At 39.2% G+C, this 16,575-nt stretch overlaps 1 protein-coding gene across 1 annotated transcript; it reads left to right on the top strand.

The window, feature by feature from the left end:
* Positions 1–7,537: 7,537 nt before the first annotated feature.
* LOC117531090 (parvalbumin beta-like) lies at positions 7,538–12,294 on the top strand. Its single transcript, XM_034194127.1, has 5 exons — positions 7,538–7,813; positions 8,473–8,539; positions 9,158–9,290; positions 11,904–12,013; positions 12,107–12,294. Exons 1-5 carry the CDS (start codon positions 7,553–7,555, stop codon positions 12,130–12,132), a joined length of 597 nt encoding a protein of 198 aa, XP_034050018.1. The 5' UTR covers positions 7,538–7,552; the 3' UTR covers positions 12,133–12,294.
* The last annotated feature ends 4,281 nt before the right edge of the window (positions 12,295–16,575 follow it).

Genomic DNA, 16,575 nt, shown 5'->3' with positions numbered 1-16,575 from the left:
ATAAACTCCCTGGCACAGATCAGTGACCAGGGTCAAAGACGAGTCATCGAGATCAAAGCTCAGCAATCGATCAACAAGTAATTTTCAGAATGCAAGCAAAGTGATCAAAATATAATAAGGTAAACAAAAATGTCAACAGAAATATAAACAGAGAACTGATGGACCTTGGCAGCAGATGTACACTACCAGTCAAATGTTTGGACACACATTCCCATTTAGTGTGTGACCAAATGTAGGACCCGTCCTGTATGTACAGTTGTATGTAAAAGTTTGGGCACCCCTGATAATTTTCATGATATTCCTTTATAAATCATTGGTTGCTTGGATCATAAATTTCAGTTAAATATATCATATAGCAGACGAACACACTGATATTTGAGAAGTGAAATGAAGTTACTTGTATTTACAGAAAGTGTGCAATAATTATTTAAACAAAATTGGGAGGTGCATAAATTTGGGCACCCTTGTCATTTTATTGACTTGAATACATTTAGCACTAATTATTAGAACACAAAATTGGGTGGTAAGCTCATTGACCCTTGACCTCCTTATACAGGTGAATCCAATCATGAGAAAGTGTATTTAAGGTGGCCATTTGCAAATGTTTCCCCTCTTTGCATCTCTTCTAATGAGTGGCAACATGGGAGCCTCTAAACAACTCTCAAATGACCTGAAAACAAAGATTGTTCAAAATCATGGTTTAGGGGAAGGATACAAAAAGCTATCTCAGAGATATCAGCTGTCAGTTTCAACTGTGAGTACTAGTTAAGCCCCGAAGTGGCAGGCCAAGAAAAATCTCAGATAAGCTGAAGCGAAGGATGGTGAGAACAGTCAGTCAACCCACAGACCTGCTCTAAAGACCTACAACATGATCTTGCTGCAGATAGTGTAATGCAGAGGAAGCCTTTTCTGTGTATATGCCCCAAACAGTTGCTTGAGGTATGCTAAAGCACATTTGGACAAGCCAGCTTCATTTTGGAATAAGGTGCTGTGGACTGATGAAACTAAAATTGAGTTATTTGGACATAACAAGGGGCTGTATGCATGGCTGAACAAGAACACAGCATTCCAAGAAAAACGCTACCTATAGTACAATTTGGAGGTGGTTCCATCATGCTGTGTGGCTGTGTGGCCAGTGCAGGTACTCGGAATCTTGTTAAAGTTGAGGGTCACATGGATTCCAGTCAATGACCCTAAACACTGCTCAAAATCTGGAATGGCCATCTCAGTCCCCAGACCTGAATATTATTGAAAATCTGCAGACTGTCCATGCTCAGAAATCAACAAACCTGACTGAACTGGAGATGTTTTGTAAAGAAGAAGGGTCCAAAATACCTTCAACCAGAATCCAGACTCTCATTGGAAGCTATAGGAAGCGTTTAGAGGCTGTTATTTCTGCAAAAGGAGGCTCTACTAAATATTGATGTATTTTTTTCTGTTGGGGTGCCCAAATTTATGCACCTACTGAATTTTGTTTAAAGAATTATTGCACACATTCTGTAAATACTATACACTTCATTTCACTTCTCAAATATCACTGTGTTTGTCTGCTATATGATATATTTAAGTGCAACTCCTGATCCAAACAACCAATGATTTATAAAGAGAAATCATCAGGGGTACCCAAACTTTTACATACAACTGTATGTCTGCATTTTATTTGCCCGACCATAAAGTCCTGATCCAACAACTGATGGTTAGTGTTGTGTGGGCCGCTGAAGAGGAGGTACTGCTGGCCCACCACCACCAGAGGGCGCCCTGCCTGGAGTGTGGGCTCCAGGCACCAGAGGGCGCTGCCGCCTTATGGGAGTAGCCTGGGTGACAGCTGTCACCCATCACCAGACACAGCTGTTCCACTCAGCACAGAGGTATATCTGGAGGACGGCATCTCCACCTCAGTGCCGAGATATCGCCTAAGACTGAGGTAATATTCTCTGCATTTATATTCTGAACAACCAGCTAAACTTGTTAAACCTTTTCAGGACTGTTGACTACTGATAGCTTCATTGCTTGGATAAGTACTCACCTTCCTGCTGTACTTCGACAAGAGGTGGAGGCGGCTTCTCCCCTCTCCGTTACTGGGTGCGGTCGCATCCACACCTGTGTGTTGTTGCTCTCTCCCGCCAGCAGTACCGGATCCGACGAGCGGAGGCAGTGGCCACCTGGGAATTCGGGACTTGGCGGTTCCAGTATTTCCAGGGTTCGGTGGCAGAGGAGATCTGGGTGGTTCCGGTTCGACTGAGACGGACGTCTCCTACCTTCGAGCCTGCCCACACGACACCAGCGGATTCGACCCCAAATTGTGATTGTTGTATTTATTGTGCTCGTTTCACAATAGTAAACCTTGTTATTTACCTTCTCCATTGTCCGTTCATTGCGCCCCCTGTTGTGGGTCCGTGTTCCTACACTTTCACAACAGTTAGTGTTTCTAAGAAGGCTAAAGGGATTGTCCTTCTGGCCTTCTCTGTACTTCTTCATCAGCACTTTGAAAGCACATACTGTATCTTAGAGCTCTTTGGACAGAGTGAAACCTTACTGCTGCTCACAGATCTTCACCTCCCTTTTCAACCTAGTTTCCACAGCTCTTTCCCATAACTTCCTTCTGTGGCTGATTACTTGTCTGCACCTCAGCCTTATTCTTAAAAATCAGTACTACTATACTTCTCCTTTCCTCAGGCATCCTGTCACTTTCCATGGTATTATTCAGCAATCTAGTTTGAAACACCACTGCCACCTGTCCAAAACATTTCCATGCCTTCACTGGAATGTCATCTGGACCAACTGCCTTTCCACTCTTTATCCTCTTTAAAGCTGTCCTCACTTCATCTTTACTAATCCATCACACTTCCTGACTCACTCCCTCCACATCATCCAACCTTCTCTTTCTCTCATCATCTTTTCTCATCACCTCCTCAAAATACTCCCTCCACCTGAACACACTCTTGTAATTTGTCAGCATATTACTATCTGCACATCTTTTCCAGATCATTACTTCAGGTCAGCCAATGGGTATGTCGCTTTCTCCTTCTTTAGTGGTCAACTTCAAACTCAGATTTGTTTTGTTACAGCCTTATTCCAAAATGGATGAAATTCATTTATTTCCTCAAAATTCTACACACAATACCCCATAATGAAAATGTGAAAAGTTTTGTTTTTTTTAGACTTTTGCAAATTTATAAAAAAGAAATCATGTGCACATAAGTATTCACACCCCTTGCCATGAATTTCAGAATTGAGCTCAGGTATATCCTGTTTCCATTGATCATCCTTGAGATATTTCTACTGGTTAACTGGAGCCCACTTGGGGTAAATTCAGTTGATTGGACATGAATTGGAAAGACGCACACCTGTCTACATATAAGGTCCCACAGTTGACAGTGCATGTCAGGGCACAAACCAAGCATGAAGTCAAAGGAATTGTCTGTAGACCTTTCAGACAGGATTGTCTTGAGTCCCAGTGAGCACAGCGGCCTCCATCATCTCTAAATGCAAGACATTTGGAAACACCAGGACTCTTCCTAGAGCTGGCCACCCATCTAAACTGAGCAATCGGGGAAGAAGGGCCTTAGTCAGGGAGGTGACCAAGAACCCAATGGTCAATCTGTCAGAGCTCCAGCATTCCACTGTGGAGGGACAAGAACCTTCCAGAAGGACAACCATCTTTGCAGAAATCCACCAATCAGGCCTGTATGGTAGAGTGGCCAGACAGCAGCCACTCCTTAATGAAAGGCAGAAGGCAGCCCGCCGGGGGTTTCCAAAAGGCACCTGGAGGACTCTCAGACCATGAGACAAAAAATTCTCTGGTCTAATGAAACAAAGCTTGAACTCTTTGGTATGAATGCCAGGTGTCATATTTGGAGGAAACCAGGCACCACCCCTACAGTGAAGCCTGGTGGTGGCAGCATCATGCTGTGGGGATGTTTATCAGTGGCAAGAACTGGGAGACTAGTCAGCATATTCAAGAAGACTTGAGGCTGTAATTGCTGCCAAAGGTGCATCAACAAAGTTTTGAGCAAAGGATGTGAATACTTATGTCCATGTGATTTCTTAGTTTATATATATATATATATATATACATTTGCATAAACTAAAAAAAAATCATGTTGTCATTATGGGGTGTTGTGAGTATAATTTTTGGGGAAAAATTCATTTAATCCAATTTGGAATACATGACATAGCAAAATGTGGATAAAGTGAAGTGCTTTGAATACTTTCCAGATGATCAATATACAATAAAAAATAATAAAATCCCTATATTTATTTTCATAATCTTAAATTTGAAATGTACAGTTCAAACTGACACATCAAGTCATTCTTCACTGTCTTGAATTACAGTAACCAACTTCATAGCCTCGCATGATGAGTTTCATTCCTGCTGCACTGAGATATTTGTAATTTAAGCCTGATATTGAAGAAGGGCAGGAATAGTTACAGTATCTATGGCTGAGTCATTTGAGGTGAGAGTCCTTATTTGACCACCACACATGTTAAAGGCCAAAGATTACTTTTCCAGAGCTTTTAAGAAGATTGATGAGAAGAGAAATTAAAAATAATGGCTTGTTATTGGCTGATGAGCCACCTGCTGTTAGAAATAAACTAAGAATGTTTCATATTACTCCAGTTTGTTCAGGCAGATGACACATGTCATTATCCTTTCAAATTTATCTCTAAATTGTACAACTCAAGAAGGGAATCTTACCACTGGTGTATTACAGGCCTGTACCAGTTAATGCCATGAGCATGGAAAGATCCTTCGTGTTGTTTATCAGTTTCACAGTTTCACAGTTTAGAAAGGTGAGGCCTTTTCATGCAGTCACATGGAAGCCACTTAAACACAGGTAAAGATAATGATGAATGATGATGACCCTGATGATCATGATATTGTGTCATCTTTCAGGCTTTCCTGAAATAGTGTTACATATAGTCTTATCACCATAAGCAGAAATTGTCTGAATGGGTGTAAGAGTTGTGGACCAGCCAAAAATATGACAGCTGCGTGCACCTAGCTCAAGGTGATGTACTATTAAATTAAATAACTTGACAGCCCTGTGCAAGCACAGGTAGAGGGATCACTCATCACACCTTGTTCTCAACCTGTCTGAAATATATCAAAAAATAAATCTATTAAAAAAAACCTATACATACTGTCATACAACATTATAATGCAAGATTTTAAGGTTTTCCTTTGTAGCCTTTTTGATGTCATAATGTAAGAATATCAGAATTTGATTAAAAAATTATTTCCTACTTCTAACAACTTTTCTTTACTGGCTCATGCCCTATTCCAGCAAACTTTCTCAAGATACATTACTTAAAAAAATCTAACAAACCATAAAAACGTAACCTTCTTGGTCAAGGATATTACACAATACTATGCGCAGAAAAATTACATAGTATTCCTATTCACAATATAATGCATTTTTCATAAGTCAGTCAAAAGCCCAATAACATAGAAAAATTTGTCTGTCCATAATTACAAATTTTAGGTGATTACATTTTGCAGAAAAAAGATTGCATCATCAGCATATACTTTTTTGTAGTCCATAGTTAAAAGGATTTTAACAGATCACTTTTATCACTTCCTCCCATTTGTCTGACAATGCAATTTTTATTTATTTATTTTTTGATGGTTTGTTTTAAAGACTTTTTATGATGTCACAAATACTTTGGATTGATTCCCCACCTATGTTGGTTGGCAGCGATAATTATGTTTGGTCATTAATACCCCAGTGGAAGCATGCACTCTCCTCATTCAAATTTATTGCCAATAGTTCTGTCACCAACAAAAATATCAGACAGATCAGATTGTGGAGCATGCCTTGGTTCCTCGTTGACCCATCCTTACGGGGAAGACACTTTGGCACCACACCAGTCTTCATCCTCATATAGTTTTGAAGTGGTTGAATGTTTTTACAGTAAGTGGAATACCAAACGTGACAGCAAACCATTATGGGAAGTGAAACTATTGTGCATGTCTTAATGATGGGAGGAACCTGGACCCACATGGACATGGGGAGAACACATCCTAAAATGTTCACACCAAAAGGAACTGGGATTTGGTGGAACCAAGCCAACAACCTTGTTACCATAAAGCTAAAGTGCTTATCACACTGCTTACAAAATAAATATATGATATAACTGAAAGCTACTTGAATCTCAACCTAGGCTAACTGAATATCAGGCTAACTGAATCTAAATCTAATATGTAGAGTAAAGCTAACTGAATAGCTCACTGAATTGATAAAACTCATGAAATGAAAAAATAATCAACTAAACCTGCAGTTAACTGAATCTGAATCTAATATGCAGAGTAAAGCTAACTGAGTAGCGAAATGAACTGATAAAACTAATGAAATGTAAAAATAATCAGCTAAATCTATAGTTACTTGAATGTGAATCCAACTGAATATACAGCTAGATAATCATAAAGTAATGATTAGCTGGATGAGACTATTAAAAACTAGCTAAATCTAAAAAAGAGAGCTAAGACTAAACTAGCCAATGAGCTAACTAAATATAAAATTAACCAAACATAAGAAACTAATTAGCTAACTGAGAATTTATAAAATCTGAAGAGCGAACTGAATATATAGCACATTAACTGTCAACCTAATTAGCTAACTAAATCTATACAAGCTAAACCTGAAAAGCTAATTAACGTAACGCTAATAGAATATAAAACTAAACATAAAAATTAACTGAATACAAAGCTAATTGATTATAACAAGCTAACACACTACCTAGTGAATCCATAACAACAACTATAACACTATAAAAAAAAGCAGCTAACTTAATAAAATCTGTAAAAACAGCGAACTGAACATCAAGCTAACTGACTGTAAAAATAGCTAAACACTGTCTCAGTCAAATCAATTTTGTTGGTTAGATTTGCCCAGAAATTCTTCAAATTTCAGATGAACAAAAACAGAGAAATATTCATATTTAAAGGATAATAATGCACATCTCAAACATCTAGTCATTTGCGTTTAGCTTTTCCCCTTTTTGGCTGGGGTTGCCACAGCAGATCTGGTATCTTGTTTTGGCACATATTTTACACTGGATGCCTCACCTTTTCTCATTCGTAGATAACAGTTTGTGGCACTGATACAGCTGATATCATTTTAATTGAGATTTCTTCTGTTTAAATCTTAGTTTAACTTGAGGAAATCAGCCACACTGACGCCAAAACTGAACTGAGCGGTCACCTGTGGCTAATTAATGATAATTACAATTATCATTAATTATAGTTGCACAAACAGTTACCACACTGGGTTTTATTTAGTTTATTTAATAAAGAAAAAGAGAGACAACTGCATTTTGGTACAGCTTTGACAGATATAATAATTACAAAAGCTCTTTACAACATGTCAAAAGCACTTACTGTGATAATTACCAAAAGCTGATTATAATAAAATAAGCTGCATGTGCATGAATCATATTTGCATTAGCTGGCGTACAGTACAGCACAGTTTACCTTCTAGCCGTGGTGCTCTGTACATGCAACCCAATGCAAAACGATTCTCTCAAATCAGCAGCATATATTATTAGCCCTATGCAATATCAAGCACTTTTGCATTGGGCCTACCATTTAAGCATCTTCATTTATGTACATATAAATAGAACAGCTCTGTCTACTGGACACATTTTTTTGACACACTGCGTTGACTGCTTTGCACGCAGTGTCTATTACATCGCCTATGCCTCATATTTCCGGGTGAAGGTATATAAGAGCGCGAGTGCCACTGAGGAGTTCACTGCAGTGAGCAGATTTTTATCTGAGCGAATCCACTCTAGACTTAGACATCACCCGAAGGTGAGTTTCACTAAAGAGATGCAGACTTTTAAACAAGCCTTCCACACAAGCGTTTTGCCTTCATGCGATGGGATATAAAGACGAGGAAAGGGCCCTACGCCGGGTCAGATTTTGACTGTCAGAACCTCAGAGCTTGGCTTTGGATGAACCGTGGATCCAAGTGGAAAAAACTATTTGCCAACCAACCACAGCTGCAAAGGATACTTTGCCTTGGAGAGTTTGGTTTTGGGAAAATTTGGACTACCTTTTCTGATCATTTCTGCATTTTTTTTTTTTTTTTTTTTTTTTTTTTTTTGCCAGAGAGGAATACTCGCAGAGAGTGACTGTGAAATATAATGAAGAGTGTATATATTAGACTTAGACTAAGACTTAGATACACTTTATTGTCATTCAGTGTCCAACAAATGTGCACAGAAAGAAATTTCACTGCAGTGCGCTTGGGATAGGATTAAAATTTAAAAATATATAAGAGTTTAAAAGAATGTTGTACAGTGCAAGGTGCAATAGTAAAGTGACCCGGAGATTTATATTATATATGATATATTTGTTTGAATTGTTGTGCCTAACAGATTTCATGCTTAGATATGAAATAACTGCTTCATGCTCACTGATTTGCTGCTGCCGAACTGACAACTTGTCCTTTTGCTCTCCTCCCTCAGTTGAAAATGGCATTCGCTGGCATTCTGAGTGATGCTGACATCTCTGCAGCCCTTGCTGCTTGCCAAGGTAAAGTCAATGAACTGGATCGCTGGCAGTAGGTTTTGTTCAAGTAGAACTTAGATTGCAGCATGCTTGCAGGGTGTTATTTTTCTGGCAGTTTTGTAAATCCTGAGGGAAGGAAAGAATACACAGTAAGTTTTGCCAGGATAACATTTGGTCCCAGTCCAAATAGAGTTAAATATACTCTATCACAGTGCTAAATCAGTTCCATCACAGGGTAAAATCAACTCTATCATGCTGTAGAGGTGGGAGTAAGTCACCATCAAGTCACTCTCAAGTCATGAATCAGCAAGCCTCAAGTTATAATGACCACCAGTTGTTTGCAAGCTGACTTGAGCCTTGATTTGGGACTCGCAGATTGATGACTTGAGAATGGCTTGATGGTGACTTACTCCCACCTCTGTCATGCTGTGAATGACTCTTATTGGAGTTGAAAAATGTTGAAAAATGATTTGACAAGACGGTAGAGCAGATTTCATTTAACTCTGTTTGAACTGGGACCAAATGTTATCCTGGTAGAGTATATTCTACTCTGCAAAACTGACTGTGTATGCTTTAAAAGCTGCTGCACGTTACATCATGTGCGACACGCGCCTGATGCAATCCGGTTTTTTCTTACCATAGCTGCCGACTCCTTCAAGCACAAGGACTTCTTCGCAAAGGTTGGCCTGTCCGCCAAGAGCTCTGATGACATCAAGAAGGCATTTGCTGTCATTGACCAGGACAAGAGTGGCTTCATTGAGGAGGATGAGCTGAAGTAGGCAGCCTCTCTTAGATTTCATGTCCTGAATGAACTTCTCAGAGTATTACTTTATGATGTCAGTACCTGGAACATCTGAGAAGTATGCACTCAAAAAAACCAACATGGGTGTGATATAAAATCAAGTCTTATGGGTGAACACATTCAAATCATGTAGGTTTAACATAACATGCAACAACTTTAAATTTATCTTGCTCAGTGAACATAATAAAGTTATGGAAAGTATTGCCACCCAAGTAAAATGCCTTAACATAGCGAGAAACAATTTTGCTGAGTAACCTAAAAAGTAAATTTGTTTGGTCAACATGATGAATTTGCGTTACTGTTACAACTAGATTTGTAAGGGTAAATGTAACAAAAAAAAAAAAAACAGTCCCTTTGGCTGCTCGCTTGTTTCCGCTCAGGGTCGCCACAGCAAACCCAAGGTGGATCTGCATAAATTGTGCTGATCCAACACAGCAAAGTTAAGCTGACATGTACTGTGCTAGGACCAATTTTATTCACTTTATACATGCTTCCCTTAGGCAGTATTATTAGACGGTATTGCTTAAATTTTCATTGTTACGCAGATGATACCCAGCTTTATCTATCCATGAAGCCAGAGGACACACACCAATTAGCTAAACTGCAGGATTGTCTTACAGACATAAAGACATGGATGACCTCTAATTTCCTGCTTTTAAACTCAGATAAAACTGAAGTTATTGTACTTGGCCCCACAAATCTTAGAAACATGGTGTCTAACCAGATCCTTACTCTGGATGGCATTACCCTGACCTCTAGTAATACTGTGAGAAATCTTGGAGTCATTTTTGATCAGGATATGTCATTCAATGCGCATATTAAACAAATATGTAGGACTGCTTTTTTGCATTTACGCAATATCTCTAAAATCAGAAAGGTCTTGTCTCAGAGTGATGCTGAAAAACTAATTCATGCATTTATTTCCTCTAGGCTGGACTATTGTAATTCATTATTATCAGGTTGTCCTAAAAGTTCCCTAAAAAGCCTTCAGTTAATTCAAAATGCTGCAGCTAGAGTACTGACGGGGACTAGAAGGAGAGAGCATATCTCACCCATATTGGCCTCTCTTCAATGGCTTCCTGTTAATTCTAGAATAGAATTTAAAATTCTTCTTCTTACTTATAAGGTTTTGAATAATCAGGTCCCATCTTATCTTAGGGACCTCGTAGTACCATATCACCCCAATAGAGCGCTTCGCTCTCAGACTGCAGGCTTACTTGTAGTTCCTAGGGTTTGTAAGAGTAGAATGGGAGGCAGAGCCTTCAGCTTTCAGGCTCCTCTCCTGTGGAACCAGCTCCCAATTCAGATCAGGGAGACAGACACCCTCTCTACTTTTAAGATTAGGCTTAAAACTTTCCTTTTTGCTAAAGCTTATAGTTAGGGCTGGATCAGGTGACCCTGAACCATCCCTTAGTTATGCTGCTATAGACGTAGACTGCTGGGGGGTTCCCATGATGCACTGTTTCTTTCTCTTTTTGCTCTGTATGCACCACTCTGCATTTAATCATTAGTGATCGATCTCTGCTCCCCTCCACAGCATGTCTTTTTCCTGGTTCTCTCCCTCAGCCCCAACCAGTCCCAGCAGAAGACTGCCCCTCCCTGAGCCTGGTTCTGCTGGAGGTTTCTTCCTGTTAAAAGGGAGTTTTTCCTTCCCACTGTAGCCAAGTGCTTGCTCACAGGGGGTCGTTTTGACCGTTGGGGTTTTACATAATTATTGTATGGCCTTGCCTTACAATATAAAGCGCCTTGGGGCAACTGTTTGTTGTGATTTGGCGCTATATAAAAAAATTGATTGATTGATTGATGTAACTGTACTATTTCAAAAATAGTTGTAACTACTTACAGGGCAGGGATGGTGGCCAAGTGGTTAGAGCACTTCAGTAAGAAAGGTCCCCTGTTCAAACCCCCAGCCAACATTTCTCCTTGTAATGTGGAGTTGCGTCAGGAAGGGCATCTGGTGTGAAACCTGTGCCAATTCAACATGCAGAGCCACCTCAGATTTGCTGTGGTGACCCTGAGCGCAAACAAGGGAGAAGCTGAAGGGACTTACTTTTTATTTTTGTTACATTTACCCTTACAAATCTAGTTGGCCTAAACAATGGTAATTGAGTAACAGTAACCTAAATTCATCATGTTGACCCAACAAATTTACATTTAAGTCTACATTTACCTTTTTAAATCTAGTTGGCCTATACCATGGGAATTATGTAACAGTAACACAAATTCATCATGTTGACCCAACAAATTTACACTTAGGTCACTCAGCAAAATTGTTTCTGGCTAGGTTAATGCATTTTACTTGGGTGGAAATACTTTACATATTTTTTTTATGTTTACTGAGCAAGTTGTTTTTTTGAGTGTGGATAGCGGGCGTCCTCCTCGGGAGTAACGGCATGCCGGTTCTCTCTTTTGGCGTATCATCTCGTTAGTGGGCAGACGAGGAGGATAAACATAGTCAGCTGGAGCTTGTGGGCTGTTTCCTAAAAGCATCTGAACGTTAAAGATGATTGGAACTCCATTCAGATGATGCATCACCTGTTTTAAAAAGGTGTATTCAGTGTTGTTCCCTGATCTTCTTTTGTCCAGGCTGTTCCTGCAGAACTTCTCCAGCAGTGCCAGAGCTCTGACCGACAATGAGACCAAAACATTTCTCAAAGCCGGAGACAGCGATGGTGATGGCAAGATCGGAATTGATGGTGAGAAATGACATGAGGTACTTTCACTGTTGAATTCCTGCTTGCAGAAGAGCTAACACATTCTTTTGTTGTTTCTTTGTTGTCTCATTGCAGAGTTTGCTTCCTTAGTCAAGCAGTAAATCACCACCTGACCAACGTGCTACTTAACTACTCCAAAGGAGCAACTTGAGCCAAGGCATGCTTCTCTTCTCCTCCTTCTCTCTCACTCTCTCTCTTCCATCCTCCACATCACTTTTATACACTTGACCTTTTAACCCCGACCGGAACCAAACTGCCCCCTCTGGCCGTGCTCACCCTTGCTGTCCGCAGTGAATGTACCTGACTAAGTGTAACGTGTGGTTGACTTGTGTCTTTCTCTCTCTCTCTCTCTCTCTCTCTCTCTCTCTCTCTCTCTCTCTCTCTCTCTCACTTCTGTCATCGTTTTACTATGTGAGTTTTTGCTTACTGTGTGATCAGTGATGATGCACTTTTGCGGGAAACGGACGGACAATGAGACAACAATAAAGGTTCTTTTTCAATAACGCACGTCTGCAAGTCATTGATCAGTCACTTCAATTTCAATTTTCAATTTATTCCATTTATATAGCACCAAATCACAACAAAGCTGCCTCAAGTCACTTCACACAAGTAAGGTCTAACCTTACCAACCCCTAGAGCAAGCACACAGGTGACAGTGGTAAGGAAAAACTCCCTTTGATCATTTTGAGGAAGAAACCTCAAGCAGACCAGACTCAAAGGGGTGACCTACTGCTTAGGTCATACTAATAAAAACATTTTTAACAATACACAGGAACATCAAATTTTTGAGAATTATTAAGTCCACGTAGAGGTCCAGGACGCAAATGTATTTTTCCTGAACCGTTCAGTTAGCATGGTAGACTCTTGTCCAATCAGAAATCGTGCATGAACATGGCGTCATGCATATATAAAATATAGGACATGACTGGAAAATAAGTGGTTGTTTGGAATCTCATTCACAAACAGATGGCGAACACCATCCAAAGATTTAATGCTGATACAACATGCAAAACCATAGAAGTATCACACAGACTATATTTATAAAGAAACAATAAGGCATGACATTCACCCAGCGCTGATCTGACCTGGATTGTCCTGGTTCAAGACTTCCTGGGCTCTGCCACTGGGAGCACATCTCTACTAGGGATGGTTCCATGGTGTGGTGGATGTGGCAACACGCAGCATCAGCACATGCTCCTATCCCTAACCTGACCTGATATAGGATAAAAATTGTGTCTCATAGGCCTTATCTGGCCCTCAGGTCATTAGTTTGAGACTTTTAACCATTTGACTCAGGAAACACTTACTGTCTCACACAATTTTAATTATACAAGAAGCAACAGAACAGAACAATTGAGTTGACTTGGACCAACGTTAGAATGTTTTTTAAAATGCAACAAATTCTCTTCATTTGATGAAATGATAAATTTGACTCATGCTGCTCCATAGAAATATGTAAATAAAATAATAATAATAATAATAACAACAACAAAACATTAATTCACCATGTCATAAGTGCTGTTGTAAATCAACCATCAGGTGGCACTTGTTATCTATCTATCTATCTATCTATCTATCTATCTATCTATCTATCTATCTATCTATCTATCTATCTATCTATCTATCTATCTATCTATCTATCTATCTATCTATCTATCTATCTATCTATCTATCTATCTATCTATCTATCTATCTATCTATCTTTTTAGAAAATTGACTTAAAATCTCCTTTGATTGATAAATTCCCCTTGGATTTACAGCAAATATTGCACAATAAATTAAGCAGTTACGCCATTAAAGAAAGAGTTTATTCAGAGGGTGACTTTAAACTTCAAAGCATGATGGATTTATTCCCTCGGTTCTTGTTATGAAAAGTATCTTCTAGCTTGATTCGTGCTGACTGGATTCCCCAGAGATGCAGTTTGTAAGGCATCCTAGCTCATAGGATTAGAAAGTTTAGTTGCCATGGTGACCAGGTACAGCATCAGCATCCAGAGGGAATCAAAACAAAACAAACAAAAAAGTCCTGAACCCTTTGCAACAGTTCAGGTGTGTTCATTTATTAAGTGTTTTTGGATGCATATAATAAAGCTGCAGTGTGTGTGTGTGTGTGGGGGGGGGGGGGGGGGGGTGAGTCGTAGCTTGCTGCTTTGGTTTTACTGATGCTATTATTACGTTCTAAATTCAACACCGCGTGTAATCTCAAGATAATTTTGTTTACTTTGAAATTTATAGATTTGGATTTAACTAACAATGCACTACACTATATATATATATATATATATATATATATATATACACACAAGGTTGGGTAGGATTACTTTGAAAGAATACATGTGGATTACATGTATGTATGTACATACATTTAGATTATCCTACCCAACCTTGTATATATATATGAACAAACACTTCATTTGAGCGTTAGCAATTTAAGCAAATTAATCAGGTTTTCTCTTTGTTTGCAGTGTACAGTGGTTTGGAATGCTGAATAAACCCAAATCATTCTACAATGACCTTATTGTTATTGTAGATAATCAAAAACGTGTGACTAACTTGTAGCTTTACTATTTTCAGGGGCGTATCCAGGATTTCTGTGAGGTGAGGTGGCTTGATGTTATGATTATTTTACTCATGAAAAGCAAATTTAAGTGAATGTAATTAAGGCAGGTTATTCCTATCATTCCAAACTAATTTACTTTAAATGGAGTTGTTCATAAAAGTGCAAAACAATATCCTCTAGTTGTGCATTTAGGCCCACTACACAGTTTCTATTGGAAAAATTTAACTTATATGCATTATTTTCAAATAAACAAAACCACGAGGATGAAAATGATTTGGGGGTACTGTTTTGCAAATGAACAATTACAAAGGCGTATCTGTACATTTTTAAGCAATTTGTACAATTTCAAAAGGGATTTGGGGATTTTACAATTTTGGCTCCATTTTTAGATGTTTTCGGGGTCATCTTTTCAGATAAAAATGTAATTAATTAGTGCAAACTTGATTTAGACTACAAATGCCACAAAGGCCTGACTGGCTAAGTAATGTATTGGCATTGGGTAAGGTAAAAATATTCTCAGGAAATTCTTCTTTTTTTCCACCACTGAGCAGGCATAATTGTCATTAAAAGTGTCCAGTATCATGGAGAGGATCTCTGCGGAAGTAAACATGCATTTACATCACTTAATGTAAGGAAACTTTTTAAAAGTACCAATGATACAGTTAGCCACTTACCTTAGCCTTGCTGTCATCTCCTGGTGCTGCTCTCCACTGAGTATTTACAAGTCGATTGCCAATAAGGGGCTTGTTCTATAAGACACAGCCAGTTAGTCTGAGATGCTGTTTGCATTTTAAAGTAAAAAATTGACCAATTAGCTTCACTTTTATCTGGAGTGAAAAGAAGGCCCCCAAAATAGAACCTTTTTTGTTATCTCTCAGAGTTCACCTTTAGTGCATGTTCATATTATTTCAGCCTTGTGCTCAGGAAGGATAGGGAATTGCTTGGTCTACTGCGACCATCACCTGGACTGGGATAAGCAGCAGGAAATGAACTGCCTCTTGGTGCTTTCTTCTACTTTGCACCAAGTGTTGCTAGCATTAGCTATGTTTTTGCACATCTTAGGGATAACAAGGTATTTTTTCAGAACAAACTGGTTTCTTTTGCAGGTTTGTGTTTTCACCTGGGTATCGGTATGAAACTTTGTTGTTGCACAATTCTGGAAATTCCATTGCATATGTTATTAGCATTAGCTTCTCATCTGTTATAAGCATAGTCATTCGCCCTACACTTATTGGCTGCGCTAATAGCAATGGGAATTGATTACCTTAATTCTTCCTATTGGTCAACTTCTTTTTTTTTCAGTTCTGTTATATGACACATGAGCTTGTAACGCTGAACTGGCAAGAAACACGCCAACATTAATAAGAGGAATTTATAACATCTGATGCGTATGATTCTGATGGGTTAAAAAAATTGGAACCAGTTCTAGATTCCCATCCCTATGTGCTAAAAAAAAGGTCAACGCTTCTGCAACAAATTTGACCAGTTGATGTGGCGCACCTCTGCAGTGTGCATCACATTCCTCCATGACACACCACACAGCGATGGCGGAGGTGTGTCCAAAATGAGCTTTGCTACAGTAAAGATGTTCCACTGATCAACAAATACTGGCTCATGTGGGGAAGGTGATGGTCAAGTGGTTAACACAGTGGGCTTGTGACAAGCGGATCCTTGGTTCAAATCCCCAACTTGGTGCCGGTGTGCACTTGAGCGCCTTGTATGGTTGACATCAGTGATGTCAATGTGAGGCATCATTATAAAGCCCTTTGAGCATGATAGTGCTCTATCAGTCCATAACAACCAGACAGTGAGGATTTAGTGCTTGTTGTCATTGGTGTGGTGTAATAACAGCGTGATCGCGTAAGATTAATGGACAGATCACAATTATAAGATGATTTATGACCTGCTGCTGCCATGGCTGCATGAATTTTAGAGATTAGTGACTAAAACCGGTGAGGTTGGATTATAAGTGAGATGTATAAGC

This window comes from Thalassophryne amazonica, chromosome 18 (genome assembly GCF_902500255.1).
Source record: "Thalassophryne amazonica chromosome 18, fThaAma1.1, whole genome shotgun sequence".
NCBI lineage: Eukaryota > Metazoa > Chordata > Actinopteri > Batrachoidiformes > Batrachoididae > Thalassophryne > Thalassophryne amazonica.
This window is presented reverse-complemented; position numbering and strand designations above follow the sequence as displayed.

Bases quoted from the DNA above. Each gene is read 5' to 3' on its own strand.
- LOC117531090 (XM_034194127.1), top strand. From the start codon at position 7,553: ATGCAATATCAAGCACTTTTGCATTGGGCCTACCATTTAAGCATCTTC. The intron at 7,814-8,472 runs GTGAGTTTCACT...CTCCTCCCTCAG, and splicing joins GACTTAGACATCACCCGAAG to TTGAAAATGGCATTCGCTGG. The intron at 9,291-11,903 runs GTAGGCAGCCTC...TCTTTTGTCCAG, and splicing joins ATTGAGGAGGATGAGCTGAA to GCTGTTCCTGCAGAACTTCT.